This window comes from Takifugu rubripes, chromosome 9 (assembly GCF_901000725.2).
Source record: "Takifugu rubripes chromosome 9, fTakRub1.2, whole genome shotgun sequence".
NCBI lineage: Eukaryota > Metazoa > Chordata > Actinopteri > Tetraodontiformes > Tetraodontidae > Takifugu > Takifugu rubripes.
This window is the reverse complement of record NC_042293.1, coordinates 7508355-7527297: the sequence shown is the minus strand read 5'-3', so window position 1 is coordinate 7527297 and position 18943 is coordinate 7508355. Positions and strand designations below refer to the sequence as shown.

General features: G+C 41.8%; 4 protein-coding genes across 4 annotated transcripts; 2 read left to right on the top strand and 2 right to left on the bottom strand.

Moving 5' to 3' along the window:
- The first annotated feature begins 77 nt into the window (after positions 1 to 77).
- unc45a (unc-45 myosin chaperone A) lies at positions 78 to 6190 on the top strand. The gene is made up of 19 exons (XM_003967414.3): positions 78 to 238; positions 355 to 547; positions 776 to 951; positions 1212 to 1301; positions 1408 to 1575; positions 2058 to 2226; positions 2341 to 2511; positions 2602 to 2773; positions 2857 to 3157; positions 3247 to 3341; positions 3430 to 3571; positions 3666 to 3806; positions 3881 to 4008; positions 4090 to 4156; positions 4240 to 4353; positions 4442 to 4557; positions 4928 to 5045; positions 5124 to 5279; positions 5365 to 6190. Exons 1-19 carry the CDS (start codon positions 215 to 217, stop codon positions 5626 to 5628), a joined length of 2805 nt encoding a protein of 934 aa, XP_003967463.2. The 5' UTR covers positions 78 to 214; the 3' UTR covers positions 5629 to 6190.
- Positions 6191 to 7528: 1338 nt separating this feature from the next.
- Positions 7529 to 9718, top strand: LOC101071588 (RCC1 domain-containing protein 1-like). Its single transcript, XM_011607296.2, has 8 exons — positions 7529 to 7841; positions 8031 to 8231; positions 8311 to 8476; positions 8556 to 8677; positions 8745 to 8849; positions 9008 to 9157; positions 9245 to 9274; positions 9419 to 9718. The coding sequence occupies exons 1-8, from the start codon at positions 7661 to 7663 to the stop codon at positions 9568 to 9570; spliced, it is 1107 nt and encodes a 368-aa protein (XP_011605598.2). The 5' UTR covers positions 7529 to 7660; the 3' UTR covers positions 9571 to 9718.
- Positions 9619 to 11413, bottom strand: LOC101062020 (calcium and integrin-binding protein 1-like). The gene is made up of 7 exons (XM_003967372.3): positions 11237 to 11413; positions 10916 to 10950; positions 10732 to 10837; positions 10461 to 10614; positions 10270 to 10388; positions 10076 to 10164; positions 9619 to 9997 (listed from the first exon to the last, which is right to left on the bottom strand). Exons 1-7 carry the CDS (start codon positions 11285 to 11287, stop codon positions 9976 to 9978), a joined length of 576 nt encoding a protein of 191 aa, XP_003967421.1. The 5' UTR covers positions 11288 to 11413; the 3' UTR covers positions 9619 to 9975.
- A 226-nt stretch (positions 11414 to 11639) lies between these two features.
- On the bottom strand, positions 11640 to 18705 carry LOC101071810 (titin-like). The gene is made up of 3 exons (XM_029842066.1): positions 18636 to 18705; positions 11898 to 18161; positions 11640 to 11782 (listed from the first exon to the last, which is right to left on the bottom strand). The coding sequence occupies exons 1-3, from the start codon at positions 18703 to 18705 to the stop codon at positions 11748 to 11750; spliced, it is 6369 nt and encodes a 2122-aa protein (XP_029697926.1). The 3' UTR covers positions 11640 to 11747.
- Between the last annotated feature and the right edge of the window lie 238 nt (positions 18706 to 18943).

Genomic DNA, 18943 nt, shown 5'->3' with positions numbered 1-18943 from the left:
CGGTTTGACTCCTCTTCTCCTTTTATGGTGACAGAGTGCAAGGATGTGGGCGGAGCTGCAGCGCCTACGTCATCAGCGTGCTCCCTCCACCCGGAAGTAGAGTATAACGTTCTATGTTAGTCTGAAGTTGTCGCTACTGTCTCAGAATATTCTGCATAAAGTTCACCACTATATTATTGTATAGTAACATTGTTTTGCCTGCTGCACCGTGAAGATGAATGTGACTGAAAAAGAAAAGGTAATAGACGCTTGTTACAGAATGTATCATATTAAGCTTAGTAGATTCCATCCGTATCTTTGGGTCGAAGCTTGTCATTCTGAGTCCACTTGTCCACCTTTCTTGTCTCATCTCAGGACCCTGCAGCACTCAAAGAGGAGGGAAACGCCCTTTTCAAAGCAGGAGATTTGCCTAGCGCTGTTTGTTGTTACACTAAAGCTTTGAATCTGAGCGACAGTCAGTCAGAAAGTGCTGTTCTGTACCGCAATCGCTCTGCCTGCTACCTTAAACTGGAGGAGTACAGCAAAGCAGAGGCTGATGCCACAAAAGGTGGGAATGCTCACATTCCGGTGTATTAGAGTTCATAGATAATTAAACACTAGCTACCTAGTTTATATGCCACCCACCAGGTGCCTTTTAACAGCAAAAGTATGGCAACATTTGGCAGGATTATGTCTTGTTTGTTGCATGCACTTTGATTAAAATTTTTTCCATGCATTCATGCATATTATGTATTGAAAATTGTGTGTGTGTGTCTGTGTGTGTGTCACTGTTCAGCTCTTGATAGTGATCCGGGTGACGTGAAAGCCAGGTTCCGAAGATCACAGGCTTTTCTCAAACTCGGTCGACTTGACCAGGCATTCATGGATGCTCAGAGGTGTGCGCAACTAGAGCCCAAAAACAAAGCATTCCAGGATTTGCTTAGACAGCTGGGAGCACAAATTCAGCAAAAGGTGATGACCTGGTTGCTCTCAAAACGGATGCTGGCCTGCAGTGAAGCTTTATGAATGACTGTAAACACTGTTGTTCTGTAACAACATGCATGATTGATTTTTCAGTCTCTACTCACCTGGCCTCTCTTTTTACAAATTTGTAGCATTTCTTATATTTATATAAACTTATAAATATCAGCGTTCTTTTTTATTTATGTGACAAAACAATTTCACCAAGGTGGATTAATAAATCTCTCATTTATTTTCTCTTGTCCGTGCAGTCAATACAGCTAAATTCCACAGATTCTCGTGTGCAGCAGATGTTCTCTCTCCTCTTAGATTCATCTGCAAAAGATTCAGATCAACAAAAGGTAACTTTGGTTCCCAAGGAAGACATATTAGGTTCCTGTAGTTCATTTTTGACTGTTTTATCCTACTTAGACTGTCATTAAAATTTGTGATCCCTTCTGCATTCAGGCTGCACAGAATCTGGTGGTTTTATCACGAGAAGATGCAGGAGCTGAGCAGATTTTCCGTAACGATGGGGTGAAACTGATTCAGAGGCTTCTTCAGTCGAAGCAGGAGGAGGTTGTGCTATCTGCTTTGAGGACGTTAGTGGGGTTGTGCACAGGGCATCAGTCCAGGGTAAGTGTGGCTGTTCTCCATGAAGTAGTTCAATGAGGATACTTATCAGCCTGAAAATTGTGTTTGCAAATAAGAGATACAGTTCATTCATTTCTGAGGTACACCAATTTTATAGATACAGAATATAAAAGAATTAAGTTATACACGTTATAAAAATGTATGTGGTTTTGTTCCGTAACATTAGTAACATCAAATCTTTTTTTTTTTGGAGACTATTCACTTGTTGGTAGAACTGTGTTGATAATGTTTTCTTAATGTAAGCATAATTGTTGAATCAGCCTTATAAATTAATAAACTATCAAGACTAGGTTTAAAATCTTCCTGAAGCTGCTCCTATATTCCTACTTCAAAATGTGAATGTTTGATTTTAATTGTAGGCTGTTCCATAGGTTTTCTTTTTAGAAGATTTTTAAATGGGACAAAATTTTGATTGGGCCTGTTAAATACTTTTCTTTAGCTGACATCTGTTGTTTTATTTCCAGACCATGGCTATAGTGAACGAGCTGCGGATGGAACAGCTGTGTGCAGTAATGGGATCAGGAGCCTCCGCTGTGTCTCTGGCTGCCTGCCACCTACTGCAGGTGATGTTTGAGGCTCTAACAGAGGGCATGACAAGAGAGATCAGAGGGAAAGATGAAGCCATTGTTCCCGGTCAGTTTCCAATCTTAAGCTGTTTATATTAGACTTGACTGCACTTCTGTACAGGTGTAATCCGTTTAATGTTGTGTGTGTTTGACAAGCATTGACTGTGTTGTCTGAACACAGAACCGTCCAAGGAGCTGCGCTCAATGTTACACCACCTCCTGCAAATGATCTCAGCCTCAAATGTGTCGGGACCGGGAAGAGACAGTGCTATCAACCTTCTGATCAAGCAGGTTCCCCGCAAATCTTTGAAAAACCCAGACAACTCCCTCACGCTGTGGTTGATAGACCAGGGTATGAAAATGTCTGCCTCTTTTGGTTCACAAAGCTAATTTCAGAAGGTTTGTTCATGTAGCATTTCTCCAACCAACCAAATTTCTGCAGGACTTAAGAATATCCTGGAGGTGGCTGGAACAGTCCCCGAGCTTGCTGATGGACCACCTCTAACAGACAACTCCCACATGAGCTGCTCAGTGTTGCTAAGCAAACTGTACGATGACCTAAAGAGTGACAAAGAGAGAGAGAACTTTAGCAAACTTTGCGAAGAATTTGTGCAGTGAGTCGTCCCACCTATTTACCAGAAACAGCCAACATTTCGGTGTCATTTTGTGGATCAATAACCTGTGTGTTCATGTGTAGGCAACGTTTTAGTCAGTCTGGTTTGGACACCAAGTTGCGAGCCATCCAGACGGTGTCAGTGCTCCTGCAAGGGCCAAGCGATGTAGGCAACAGAATGCTGGAGCTGTCAGGGATGATGGATGTGGTCATCTCCCTTTGTGCCTCAAAAGAAATCACTCACCAGCAGATAGCTGTGGAGGCTCTAATCCATGCTGCAGGCAAGGCAAAGAGAGCTTCTTTCATTACAGCCAATGGTGTGGCCCTTCTGAAGGACCTCTACAAGAAGAGCGAGAATGACCGAATACGCGTGAGAGCACTCGTGGTAAGGGCCGCAGGGAGAGCAATTCTGTTAAACTAGAAGACAGGAAAATGTCTGAAGGTAACCAATGCATTCTGTTGGTTTGTGCACAGGGTCTGTGCAAGCTTGGATCAGCTGGAGGGACAGATTTCAGCATGAAGCAGTTTGCGGAAGGATCAACGCTGAAGCTCGCCAAGCAGTGTAGGAAGTATGCGAGACAGATTTGAATGTTGATCATTGGGAGCATTCATTTGGCAATCATGTGAAAATGGATTTAAGCTGTGTCCTATTTTTAGGTGGCTGTGTAATGAGTCTCTGCCTCCAACCTCCCGCCGGTGGGCCGTGGAGGGCCTGGCCTACCTCACCTTTGATGCTGATGTGAAAGAAGACTTGGTGCAAGATAAAAATGCCCTTCTTGGCATGTGTGAACTTGCAAAGGTTTGACTACTGACTCTATGTTTTCAATTACTTATATATATTATTTTTAAACTATAACTTTACCTGCTATTTTTTGCGCTTTGTGCTGCTACAGTCTGACGATAAGACAGTCCTCTTTGCTGTGGGCTCTACATTGGTGAATTGCACCAACAGTTATGATGCAGAGAAACCGGACCCGCAGTTGGTGGAACTGGCCAAGTATGCAAAGCAGCATGTACCTGAAGAGCACCCCAAGGTAACATTTAAAAGCTGCCCCATGACACTCTATTTATCATATGTCCTAAGATAACCTGCTTGTTTTGAGCTCAGGATGCCCTGTCTTATGTGGAGAAAAGGCTGAAGAAACTGCTGGAGGCAGGTGTGGTGTCTGCATTGGTGTGCATGGTCAAACAAGAGAGTCCTGCCCTCACTGATGCATGCAGGGAGTGTATCGCCAGGTGAGAATCCAGGAGGGGTGGGGATCTTTTTCAACTTGCATTTCTTTATGCAAAGTTTAACTTGCTATTTTTCTATGGCAGGGTCTTCTTAGCTTTGGTGGAAAAACAAGAAGACAGAGGCACAGTCGTGGCACAGGGTGGAGGAAAGGTATGGCACTGCCAAAAACTGTTCTGCGTTTAACCTGAATATACAGTATATACGTTGTTGCTGAAGTCCTTTCACCCCCACAGGCTTTGCTTCCTTTGACATCTGAAAATACAGATGTGGGTAAAGTCAAAGCAGCACAAGCCCTGGCAAAAATAACGATAACGTCTAACCCAGAGATAGCTTTTCCTGGTGAAAGGGTGAGAACCACTTCATTCACTTCAAAAATCTCTTTTAAAAATAAGTTCAGTTCATTTCCTGTATGACATTATGCCTCTTGCAATGCAGATCTATGAGACTGTGCGCCCCCTTGTCAGTCTCCTAAGTCTTGAATGCACACTGCTGCAGAACTTTGAGGCACTCATGGCTCTCACCAACTTGGCCGGCATCAGTGAAAGACTCAGGTTGGCCACTAGTGGGAGGCAACGAAGATAACAACGAATTTTATTCTGATGCCAATTTTATAAGTATTTTCTGTTAAAGTTTGTGAATATAATACATAGATTTAGTTGCACATCTTTTACATATGGCTACCTCTCATGAAAAATCAAAATTTTTACTGAGACTTTCAGTTTTGGGAAAAAAAATGTATATCTTTAGGTCAATATACAAGTATTGTAATATGTTGAGTATTTTAAATTTATAAATGTAACTTTTAGTTATGTTTCAAATTTAACAGTTAGTGATTTTACCTTACTAATACCATCATTTTATTGTATCGGATCATTTTAACATCATGACCTTGTACCTTGTATTTGTATTGATGTTCTACAGACAAAAGATTATAAAGGAGAAGGCAGTTCCAAAAATTGAAGGCTATATGTTTGAGGAGCACGACTTAGTTCGAGCTTCAGCTACGGAGTGCATGTGTAATTTGGTCTTGAGTACAGAGGTGAGACAGTACATGAGAGAACAGCACAGATATAGTTCAAAGATGGATTTAAGCCTTGGCTATTTGGTGTCTCCTCAGGTTCAGAAACTGTATCTAGCCACAGGAAATGACCGCCTTAAGCTGCTTGTTTTGTACAGCGGGGAAGAGGATGAGAGGTTGAGGAAAGCAGCTGCGGGAACTCTGGCCATGCTGACAGCTGAACAGCCTGAGCTCTGTGCCCGCATCCCAGGAACAGTAAGAACCCCTTCATCAGTTCAACAGTCACTATTTCAAAGTTGTTGTTTTTTTTTCCTCATGTGTCACTGCTGTCTTCCCTCAGACGACCCACTGGCTTGAGATCGTTCAGGCGCTGTTGCTAAGTGACATACCTGATCTACGTCATCGCGGAGTGGTCATAGTTCAGAACATGATCCAGGCAGAGAAGAGTCTGGCTGAGACGCTTATGGAGAGTGAAGCTTTGGAGATTCTCTCTGTCTTGGCAAAGGGAGGAGAGGGGGCAGTAGAAGCTCTTTCTAGAATAGCCCAGAACTGTTTAGACCAGGCTATAGAGTACGGCATTATTAAGACCAGAGAGGGAAAGTGAATTGGACTACGAAAATGCGGTGTGGATGTGCCTCTGGGGAACAAGTGCTTTTTGAATGATATGGGACCACTTAAGACATTTCCATTCCTAGGATATACATTTTTTTGTCTGGATAATTAGAAATTGCCAGCAAGATTCTTATTTGTCTTTAAAGGTCTAATATGTCAGATATAGCAGTGCCTAAAGCATGCTATATCATGGTCCACTCAACATTCCTTTTTAATTATGCTACTAAATTTAAGGTATTGATTTTCAGTTTGTACTGAAAATGTTTTGAAAGTTGACATTCCGTACCCACGTAACATCATTCTTTGTTTCCCAAACTCCTACACACGTTTTTAAGAGAAAGAAACGTGTAATAAAATGTATAAAATGAAATCTATGGCATGTGCTGTAAATTTTAAACTGAAAAGATTTTTGACACTAAAAGTAATACATTTGTGGAAAAACACAGCTAAGCCAATTTTTATATATAATAAAGTTTTTGTTTACATTGTCTGCTACGTGTTGAGTATACAGATCAGTGTATACTTTGGTAGAAAATAAAGTATTTACCAGAACATATTGGTTTTTAATTTTTTGTTTCTTCAGCCAAAGTGATCGAACTGATCATAATGGGCAGATAATTAAAGAATATATGGCTGAGAAAAATCTAGTGTGCTTAAACGATGGTAGTTATACAAGAATTAATATGAATATGGGTAAAGAGTCTGCATCTGGTTTTGACATTGGTGTTGAGTAGCATTTCAGCTCGGTGTGATTGGTCAGTGTGGCATAGAGGAACGATAGGGAAGTGATCATTACCCAGTATGGTGCAAAATAAATATTGATTTTCTGCAAACGGGACAGAGAAAGGAGTGGAAATGGATCATTACTAAAGCAAATTGGCATTTATGGAGGAAAGTGATAGGCAGTTAAGTCAAGTTAGTGAAGAGCTGAGTATAGAGATGCTTGATTATAAAGTCAAGGCATCTTAGCAGCTGCAACAAAAGCTATTCCAAAGACCAAAGGTAATGGGAGAAAGATGATGCCATGGTGGGATGAGAAGTGTAAGGAGGCAGTGAGGGACAGAAATAGGGCATTTAGGCAAGTTAAAAGAACACACAATTTCCAACATTTGATTTAGTTCAAGAAGGCCCAGGCTACAGTGAGGAGAAATCACTGGCAGCAATTTTGTGCCTCAATAGGAAAGGTAACAGAGATAGGGGAGGTATGGGGGATGATTAGAAAGATGTCTGGAAACAGGAGAGATTGGAGTCATCCTGTTTTGGTGGAGGATGGTGTCACAACAGTGATGGATAGAGAAAGGGCAGAGATGATGGCAAACACATTTGTTAGAGTGCATAGCTCCAATAATTTATCAGAGGAGGGAAAGACTGGCAGGGATGTAACTAAGGCAGAGTATAGAGGGGTGTTAACTAGGGAAGTGAGTTTAGGATGGATGAGGATGCTCCTTTTACTATAGGTGAGCTTAGGATGGCCCTGGATAAGACTGGGCAAGCTGCACCAGGGAAGGATGAGAAAAATTATGTTATGATTAAACATTTGAGCAAAAGAGGTCTTAATTGGCCAATGTTGTATAATAAAGTGTGGAAAGAAGGGAAAATGCCAAAGAGCTGGAAAGGAGCGGTAATTAAACCTATACGAAAACCAGGTAAAGATGTAAGCAAACCAGGTAGCAAACAACCCATTGCATTAACCTCACATATCTGTAAACTTAGTACCTTATATATGGTGAGGAAACATACAAGTGGGTTGCCAACACCGGAAAATTGAGAAGTCTGTAAAGAAGAGTAATGGACATACACGTCGATAGATGGCAGTAATGCAACAGCTTGGATGCAAACTGCCGTTAAAACCGGAAGAAGAAAAAAGAAGACGTTTCTTCGGCCTCATTTTATGGTCGGACTCGCGTCAGCTGTAGGACGCATGCGCAGTATGTCTAAACTCTAAATAGCCATATGCTAAATTGGAACTCGAAACTCGTTGCGCGACTCAGTGTTTCACAAAAAGAGCTGGAAACGCACTTCTAATGCGGTGGTTCGGGTTTGGTTTCAATGCGTTTGAGCAGATACTCCCTCACGACGAACTAAATAAAGAGGGGCTAAGTGAAGTAAAAATCATTAGACCAGTGGAGCTAACAAGTCAGGGGGATGGACGTGATTGTAAAATAAGAGCATGCTGGAGTCGAAGAACAAATTTATATTTTAATAGTAAGAGTACTATACATTAAGTTGGTCGGCTGTGGCTGTGAAATACTGTTTGGCATTTAAATACAAGTCTGCTGGTTGCGTTTGTTCTCTTGCATTTTTTTTTTAAACTTGACACTTGATTTGTTTTTCTGCTGTGGTTCTTTTTTCAGATGTGTACTCACCAGACTGCCATGTGTTTTCCTCTGTTAGGTGACAGCTGTGTTTATGTAGCTGGATTTGGAGCAGTCACTGAGTCCTGTGGTATTGTGAAGGAGAGCCATGGTTGCAAAGATGTCTTTGTCAGTGAATCCCACTTGACTCTTGCATTCTCAGACAGGCTTGAGTCCTGGGATCTGCAGAAGGTAGAGAAGACTCCAACGTGGAGTATGGAGTTAAATAAAGAGAGCTCTGGTATACCTCAAAAACACTGTATTGACTATTCTAATCTTTTTGAGATAGCTGGCTTCAAAGAAATTCTCTTGATTTTCAGACTCTCCTTTGAATCTGCCCCTGCTGCCTGGAGGTTATATAGCCACTAAAGCCCCTCTCTATCGCTCTTTATCACCACATTTGAAAGCCAAGAGTGTAGCAGTGAGTGCAGAACATGTCATGCTCCTCAGTGCCACTGGAGCTGTGTACACCTGGGGACTGGGCAGGTAGCCTTAATTCTCACCTCTGTGTGGTGTGACTTAACCATTTATAAGAACCTTACCTGGTAATGTGTGTCATCTTAAGTCATGGTCAGTTAGGGCATGGAGTTCTAACCTCGGAGGAGAAGCCCAGAGCAGTGGAGGCCTTGTGGGGGATGCCCATGGTCTGTGTAGCTACGGGAGGATGGCACTCCGTCTGCATTAGCGGTTTGTGGTTTTGCCAATGAGGGGTTTTGTTAAGGAAGGATCGAACCTTAATTGATCTTGCACTCAGATGGGGGCGACCTTTATGTGTGGGGCTGGAATGAAAGTGGTCAGCTGGGACTTCCGTCACGCAGTCTGAGAAAAACACTGCCTCAACAGAGCAGTCCGAAAGCAGGTAAAATATATTTTTCTCCTGTCACTGCAATGTCCTAATGGGCACACGATATAAATGAAAGCTTCAATGAAGATACCAATTAGGTTGTTTGTTTTTTTTTAAAAACAACAACCTTTTTAAACACAAATATCAAATGTATGAGTAACTGTACTGTGCAGGATCATCATCAACCGAAGAGACACAGGAAGGAGACAAACATGAGGAGGTGTTCATATCCATCCAGGCTTTCCCAGCACTGCTGGATGTTTCTCCATCATGTGAGATCATGGCCGTCAGCTGTGGCTCCCGCCACACAGCCGCCGTTACGAGTAAGGAACTTGTTATATTAATTACAATATCTGCAATATTTGATGCTCAGTAACATCGGCATTTATCTGGAATTCTCCGTGTTTCAGCCACAGGTGAACTCTACACCTGCGGCTGGGGTGAGTTTGTATTTGACATTTGACCCAACAGTGTTTAACCCAACATTGACCCTTTTTAAAATTCTTTAAATAAAATGAAAATCAAAATGTTTTCTGCAGTATTAATTGAACTTTTGTATCTGTTTCCTTCTGTAACAATTTCAGGGGACTACGGTCAACTTGGACACCCGACTTTGAAGAGTACAGATGAACCTCAGCTAGTTGAGTTCTTCAAGAAGCAGCAGATGCGAGTGGTTGATGTAGTGTGTGGGGCATGGAACACTTTCGTAGCTGTTGTCGAAGAGAGAGTGGCTTAAATCGGCTTAAATCTCCTTAAATTGCCAAGACATAGATGTATAAATGAGTCATTTTGAAAAATAATTTTAATTTTCTGTATAGAAATTCAAAAATCACAGGATATTTATATTTCATAAATGATGCATAAAATAAAAACAATTATTCTTCCTCTGCTTTTGCATTTTTTAAAATATCTTATCTATCTACACAGCTGCAGTTTTCTAAGTATCAACAGTAGATTTTATATAGGCAACGTGTAAGAAGCATCTCACGACAAACAGTTCTAAAAAGTTGGTGAAGTGTCCCCTTTTAAAGGCGGTAAAATTGACAAGTATAATTTAAGGCAAATGTTTAAAATTATTCTGAATGAAAATAAAACAGCATACAAGAGTTAATGGTGCATTTCCACTGTGGACCAGGGGGTTTCACAGCACAATCTTGAAAGAACTGAAAAGAAATTAAATAAAAAGTTAAGAGTGGACACCACTGCACTGTATGTGTGATAGCAGCAAAATTTCTAGTCACCTGACAAAGTCCGGAGACCTTGAAATGACATGTTGAAATTCGGAGAGGTTCACAGTTCCATCCTTGTCAATGTCTGACTCTTCCAGAATCTAAGCAATGTTCATATACTTAGGTTTTGTCATTGACTAATGTAGCAACAACACACATCATTCGAGTGTGCCTCGTAACATCAGCGAAATCCCCAATGAACTCACATTTTTAATGAGCTGCTTCATTTCATCTTCTGTTAGCTGTGTGTCATTGGTCTCGCCAGTCAGGCAGTTCACCAGGTTCTTCAGGTCGCCACAATCGAGAGTTCCATCATCATCAAAGTCTGGAAGAATCAAAATGCTTAGAAAAGAGAGCGACGGCCATTACTAACAGCTCATGTCACCATGCTGCTTACCAAATATGCGAAATGCGTAATGGGATTTGATTTCCATTGTAGCAGAGTCACTGAACGCACTTAAAAGGTCTAGAAAGTCCTCAAAACTCAGGCTCCCATCGTTCGGGTTAGATGTTGAGAATACTTGGCAGATCCTTTTCCGGAAAGGGTTAGACTATAATAGAAAGGAAACAAAATCTTTAAAGGGGAGTAGGGGGCAATTAAGTTATACATTGTTAGAATAGGAAGTTAATTCAAACTCCAGGCGATTAACTCTTAAAGTTCTTTTCACCTTAAGCTCTGGTAGTGTATGAATCTTTTCCATCGGCACCCGGGTATTGGAAAGATCTTTTGAAAGGTCAGCGTTTGAGAGCAGTTCAGTGTATCTCTTGTGAGCACTAAAACAAAGAGAGAAGGCTCGATAGAAGTACTTAATTACAACTAGTAGCTTAGTGTATGGAAAAAGATGAACTTACAGAAGAATTTCTTGCTTCGTCAGGAATGTCAGCTCCTAAAGAAGAAATTAGCATTTGTACAACTGTACATCTTGACTGCTGTCTTTACCACAACAGTACAAAGGTTCAGAAGCGTGGTATCATGTTACAATGTTATTCTAACGTTATATGAAATAATACCCCAAATTACAAACATAGTTCTACTCAAAGAGTCGAAAAGTTGTTGTCAAACTCTTCACTAATCAAGTTTGATTGTCTTGGATCATTACGATTCGTAATGTCAACTTTAGCCATTTGTTGTGCTTAGCCATGTAGCATATTTGCTTTACTTATATCGCTTACTTGATATTCTGAGAGTAGATCCTTTCCGAGTTGACTTGCCGTAGTACCCATAGTGATCCCACGACTCGAAAATGTTAATTTATTTAATGTAAATTTGAATCAAGCGTCTTGCCAAACTACTAGCTACAATGTTTCTGATTCTCGGACTTCCGGGTATATTGCTCGCGCTATCTATTTCCTGCCTGAAGCTGTATCACAAGAGATGATCTTTTCGTTTAAAAACGAAAAAACATTTTAAAAACATTTTAAAAAGCAGAGACGATTTTTGTGCTTCTGTCACGTAGAAGAAGTCAATCCGATTGACTACTACTACTAATAATAACAACAATATTATTGTTGTTGTTGTTGTCATTGTTTCATGACCTCCAGTGTTTCTCCTCAATAAAAAGGCTGTGAAATGAAACCGCTTGTTGAAATTTTATTGTTGCAACTTGTGGGAAAAAAAATAAATTTCATGAGGAAGATCTTGTGAGTTATCTCCTCCATATCCAGCCTTGGGAAAGGGCATCATTTAAGCTCCGAGATTTGTCTCCCAGTCTACCGTGTCTGAAATTAGAAATGTAGTTAACAACAAAATAAAATCTCATTTATTTACAAATATACAAATGCATATACAAAGTGCCCAAATGCAAGTTTGTTTTTTTGAGGGGGATAAAGGTACCTGTCATTTTCGTGCCTTCTTTGGTCTCAGCTGGTACTCCGATCCCATACTCATTTTCAGCTGTAATTCTGAAGAAGTAGATGCCCCCCTCCTCCAGGTCAGACACCTTGTATGACAGTCGCCGACATTTATCTGTGAGTCTTGTCCAGCCTTTTTTCCTGATGTCATGTATATCTACAAGATAATTTTTGACAGGATCTCCTCCCTCATTTTCTGGGATGTCCCAAGAAACAGTGGCAGAGATTTTTGTCACATCTTTGACTGTTAAATGAGTAGGCGGACCAGGTGAATCCAAGACCCGTACATTGAGTGTCAGGCATGTAGATCCAGCTATGTTTTGCAGTTTGACTGTGTATTTCCCTGAGTCGTCGCGGGTTGCACCTTCCAGTGTGATGGAGGTGACAGAGCTGCTGGTGTTAATCATTCCTCTTACTCTGAGATCTACATCTGCTTTCTCCCATGTTACACTAGGAACTGGTTTGCCAGTGAAAGGCATGGTTAAGGTAAATGAACTGCCAGCCTTTACAAGAAGTGTCTTCCTTGTGTCAGCAGTAATATCAAACCTGGGCTCCTCCTCTCTCTCCATGGCCACTTGTGGATCTGATTCAGGACTGGGCTCACTGATGCCAATTTTGTTTATGGATCTGACAGTAAAAACATATTGTGTCCCAGAGGACAACCCAGTAACCGTGAACTCTGTTTTGTCCGTGTTGTGGACACCAACATTCCACTCTTCTTCGGTAGATTTTCTGTACTCAATTTTGTATCCAGTGACTGCTGCTCCACCATCAAATAGCGGCTTGTTCCACGACAGGGTGATGGAAGATCTAGATGAATCAGTTATGGAGAGCTTTGAAGGAGGGGAAGGTAAAAATTTGGGATCCTCTGCCAGTGTGAGCGGGCATGGAAGACTGGGTTCACTCAGTCCAGCAGAATTTTCAGCAAAAACTCGGAATTCATATTCACAACCTTCACGCAGACACGAGGCTTTGGCTCTTTGGTCATAAACGAGTTTCTTGTTGACCCGGACCCAGCGGACTCCCTGCTTCTCCCTCTTCTCAATGATGTAACCACTTATGCGGCTGCCACCATCAGTCTCAGGTCTCTTCCAGCAGATAGTCATGGTATCACTGGTTGCGCTGGTGACCTCCACATCTGTTGGAGCTGATGGTACAGTAAACGGATCTGTGGCCTTTACAGCCTCACTTTCCAAAGTTTCTCCTTCCCCATACTTGTTCACTGCTCTAACTCTGAACAGGTATTCATTTCCTTTGAACAGCTTGGATATTTTGCAGGTAGTTGCCATCATGTCACTATACATGACAATCCAAGAGACACGGCTGGTTTCACACTTCTCAACAATGTAGTGCAGGATCTCGGCACCACCAGTTTCATGAGGAGGTCCCCATGACAAAGTGCATTTCTCTGCAGAAAGACCAGATACTTCCAGAGGCCCCGCTGGTGGCCCTGGTCTGTCCAGGACTTTGCAAGTGATCATTTTTGATATGGTACCCCCTGGATTCTGTAGGGTCAGTGTATATTGTCCAGAATCTTTCCTAACACATTCTCGGATAAGTAGAGAGGTGTGTGTTTTTGTTGCTGTCATTTCAATCCTCCCTTTGGATCCAATATTTCTGCCATTCTTTAACCAAAATACTGTGGGGTTTGGGCGACCATAGATATCAGCATCTATTCTTAGGAGATCCCTTGCTTTGACAACTACCACCTGTCTAAATTTATCCTCCATGGTAATTTTAGGTGACTCTACGTCATGCTGCACTGTCACAGGCCCAGTAGTTTCAGACGGTGCACTGAGAAGCTCAGCGGCGTTTTTCGCAGTCACACGAAAATCATACTGTTCATCCTCGGTGAGCCCAGTGACATCCAAAAAGGTGTCCAGTAAGGTGGTAAAGTTGCACTTGAGCCAGCAGCCATTTGGTATTACTTTGCATTCAACAATGTAGCCGGTTATTTTAGCCCCACCATCATATTCTGGTCTATCCCACGAAAGAGAAACTGAGCTGGTGGTTATGTTGGTGACTGCGAGGTTACGTGGGGGATCACACTGGTCTCTCGCTGCCACGGCCTCTGATGCCTTACTGCATGGTCCAATACCAGCCATATTCTCCGCGCAGACCCGAAACTCATAAACCAATCCTTCATCAACATTGGCTACTTTAAACTGAGTGTCAATCACTGGGATTTTATTCAACTTTGTCCACAAAATGCTGCTCTGATCTTTGCATTCAACGTGATATCCAATTATTGGGCTACCACCATCATTGTCCGGCATGCTCCATGCTATCATGATGAAAGACTTCGAAGCATTCACAATCCTAATGTTGTTTGGTTGATCAGGAGGCTTGAAGGGATACTGAGCAATAACAGGCTCAGATTCCAAAAAGTGGCTTTTGCCATAACGATTCTCTGCAGCTATACGAAATTGATATTCAGTGCCATGTGTTAGACGACCAATTTTTATTGAGGTCCTAGCAACCGTAGATGAGACTGTTTGCCATACTGTGCTGGTGGTATCACTCTTCTCCACTATATAATTGCTAATTTGACATCCGCCTGTATAACGTGGGGGCTGCCATGACAAACACATGAAGTCAGCACTCACTTCGTCAATGCTAAGATCAGTTGGCGGCTCGGGTTTTTCAAATACATTTACATGGATTTCCATAGATGCAGTACCTGCCGAGTTGGCCAGGAACACCTCATATACACCTACATCTGTCCTGATTGCATCTTTAATAATGATCTGAGTCAAAGTGTCAGATGTATTTGCATTTACCCGGCATGTCTCTTTCAGCAAGTTTCCATCTTTCTTCCAGACTACTGTTGGAGGGGGCACAGCCCTGAATGGAACGTCAATCTTTAGATCATTTCCTGACTTCACATTGAAGGCATTGGACAGCAAATTGAAAACAGGCTCAGCACTAGTATCTTTGAATATAACAGGCATCACAAGGGATTTTGGCTCACTTTTTCCTTTTTCATTCACAGCACTGACTCTGACAAAATACTCCCTTCCTCTGGCCAGCCCATTCAGAGTTACTGTCACTGCTTTGCTTTCAGAATATGTTATCCAATTGTCATCTTCCTTGGTCTTTATTTCTACAATATAGCTTGTGATCTTGCTTCCTCCGTCATTGTCTGGTTTCTCCCAGGAGAGTCTTCCACCACTACAGGTAACATCACTCAGAGTGATTTTGCCTGGAGGAAAAGGAACCTCACACATTTTGACAACCTCAGTTGTTTCTGCAGGCAGTCCTGTACCAAATTCATTCACAGCTAAAACACGGAAATAATAGAAGGATCCTTCCTGGAGATTGTCAATCTTGTAGGAGTTCCTCACACAGTTACTGCAGACACTTGTGAAAGTCTTTCTGGCCTCCTCTCTTTTTTCTATGATATAGTGCAAAATCTTCGCTCCTCCATCAACAAGAGGCGGCTCCCAGGAAATCGACAAAGAGTCTCTCTTTACATCCTTTACCTGTAAGTTGGTTGGTGCACTGGGAGAATCCAGAACTCTGACATTGATAAAGGCTGATTTAGAACCACTGCAGTTTTCAGCAGTCAGTACATATTTTCCTGTGTCATCTCTTTTAACATTCTCAATCATTAACACTGTGTAGGAGTCTGTAACCTCAATCTGAGCTCGCTCGCTCAGCATACCATCTTCTTTTGACCATTTCACCTCAGGTTGTGGCCGCCCTTTGACACTGACAACAAGTCGTAGTGTAGAACAGGATCGAACATTTACAATCTTCCTCAAAGTTCCATCTAGCTCAATCTCAGGCGCTTCCAACTTTTCAGCAGTCACCACAGTCCTTAGCAGACCCACATTCTCACCGACGCCCGCAGCATTTATTGCACTTAGGCGAAAATTGTGCTCTGTGTTTTCTCTGAGTCTATTTACAGTGTAGTTGGTGTCCTCAATCCCTATGCTTGATGAACAGGTGATCCATTCTTCCTCAGATGCTTCCTTCATCTCTAATATGAATGCATTTATAGCTGCTCCACCATCATAGATAGGCCGTGACCAGGTTAGAGACACTGTACTGGGGGAATAATCTGTCACTTTAAAGTTGACCGGGGGACCAGGTGGGTAGACAGCTTCACAAACCTTCACATACTCGCTTGGCTCACTAGGAGGGCCCACACCGGCAGCATTCTCTGCCATCACCCTAAACTGATAATAGTGGCCCTCTGAAAGACCTGTACACCGAAACCGCAAATCATTCAACCTCCTTCTGTTGCATTTGGTCCACCTGACACCCTCTTTATCACGTTTTTCAAGGATGTAGCCATCAATCTCAGAGCCACCATCAGTCTCAGGTCTTTCCCATGTCAGCACCACAGAGTCACCAGTAACACTGCTGGCTGAAAGGGTTGAAGGTTCAGCAGGTGTGGTAAAAGGATTCTGGGCAATAAATGGGTCTGATTCCAGAAATTCACCAACACCAAACTTATTAACAGCAGCAATTTTGAATATATATTCTTTACCAGGGACAAGTTTGTTCACTTTGTAACTAACACATTCTACATGAGACTCAACTCCTGTCCATGTAACACGGCTGCTCTCCCTTTTTTCAATGACATAGTGAGAAATACTAGCGCCACCATCATGTGTAGGAGGGTTCCAGTGAAGATTACACTTTTCTGCACTGACAACCTTTACCTTCAATGGTCCATCAGGAGGTCCAGGTCTATCTAGGACCCTCACATTAACTGGGACAGATGTGGTTCCACCACAGTTACTGAGGTTTAAAACAAAGTTTCCCCCATCCACTCGTATACAGTCCCTGACAGTGAGAGTTGTATGGGTGAGTGTGTTCTTGATCTCCATTCTTGGTGAAATTTTTGCAATTTCTTTTCCATCCTTTAGCCATATTACTTGAGGAAGAGGCTTTCCAAAGTAATCTGCATCAATAATGAAGGTTTCACCAGCCTGCGCGATGACCATCATCTTAAACTTAGGATCAATGAATGCTGTGGGCGCTTCAATGACATCCTGAGCGATGAGGGTTACACTTTCTGAAGGTGTGCTCCACACCCCGGCTCCATTCTTAGCTGTCACTCTAAACTCATAACCTTGTCCTCCTGTCAGCCCAGTGACCGTGAACTGATTTTCGATGATATTCGTGAAGTTTGCCTTCATCCATCTGCCATCCGGGAGCTCTTTCTTTTCAACGACATACCCCGTAATCGTGCTTCCACCATCATGCCTGGGTTTTGACCACTGAAGTGTAACACTGTCTTTTGTAATGATAACAGTTTCAGGTTTGCCGGGTGGATCACAAGGGTCTCTTGCCACATAAGATTCCGATGCCTTGCTAGGCGAGCTAAGTCCAGCAATATTCTCTGCAAAGACTCTGAATTCATACTCAATACCTTCCTCCAGTCCACTTGTCTTGAATCGAGCATCTGTTATAATGAGCTTGTTCAGCTTGGTCCATAAAATACTATTCTTCTCTTTGCGTTCAAGGTGATAGCCTGTGATGGGACTGCCTCCATCCATGGCAGGTGGCTCCCATTCAATCACCATACTGTACTTTGTGACTGTGGTTGCCACTGGTATTCCAGGAGCACCAGGCACACTAAAGGGATATTGTGCAGTTACAACAGGGGATGTGATGGCTGAACTCTTTCCATACCTGTTTTCTGCAAAAACTCTGAACTGGTACTCACTGCCGGTCTTCAGTTTGGTGATTTTTATAGTTGTTCTTACTGTTGTTGCTGACACAGTTTGCCATTCTGTACTTGTAGTTTCCCGTTTCTCTACAATGTAATTGTCCAGCTGACAGCCTCCAGTATATTCCGGTGGATCCCAGGAAATGACAGCAAAGTCAGAACTGACCTCATCGATCCTTATAGGTACTTTGGGTGGGTCTGGCTTTTCAAGAACAGTCACAGTGATTTCTCCTGTACATTTTCCAGCACTGTTGCTCGCTGTGATAGAGTATTGGCCAGCGTGCTCCCTGGCACTGTGTCGGATATGAAGGACCGTTAGTGATGACGTATTTAAAATTTCTAACCTTGATGTCTCCTTGACTGCCTGGCCATTTTTCTGCCACTCAATTTTAGGTGCTGGGTGACCGACCACTGGAATTTCTACCTTTAGTACTTCACCGTTCTTAATGGTAAATGTGCTAAAAGTTATCTGGAGTTTGGGCTTGACAGCATTTTCCATCTCAGCAGCTTCGGTCTTGACATTTGGTGTGGCTCCTCTGTTCTGTGCCGAAGCTGAGGAAGGACCTAATGTAAAGACAGATAAATGTCAAGCAGACAGTTCAGTGTATTCATTAATACATAATTTGCTATTTCTTGTGATATTTTAGACTAAACATTTTTCTTTTTTTGAACCCATATTAAAACAATTGTTACTTTTAGGTGTATTCCCTTTCATTAAATAGTCTTGACCATACAGAGGTTGGCTTTTGTCTCGTCCCTTTTCAAAAGAACTTTTTGCTAACCACGAAATGTATGATCATAAAAATATATTAGTTAATGATAACTTTAAGAATTAATTATATGTTTTAAACCTCAACATACTTCTTAAGTAACTGTGATGTACATTTGCATTGCTATGGAACTGAAAGCTTTTGAAATTAAGTCGATGTCAACAACTGGTCTGTTTTCATTGCTGCTTTTAGTATTGTGCTATCATGATAATTCTAAATTTAAAAAGTATTTTATTACTAGTTATCCAACAGCAATAGAATGGCATACCTTGGACAATGACTTCACAGGGTGACTGAGAATCCTTTGCTGGCAGCTGTGCATTGATATCTGGTGTCATGTTTATATTTAGACCATGTGCTTGATCTTCTGTATTCTTTCCCTTCTATAAAGGAAAATGGTACAAAGATTGTAAGAAAATGATAATTATAAATAAACCAACAACCAGAATCATTATTTAAATCTTTTTCCTCTGGGTTTTAGTTTTTGATATGGCTTATAGCTATAATACCTTAATGACAACCAAACAAACAATGTTTGAGAATGTTTTTATAGTGTTTCAGATAAGCTGTAAAATA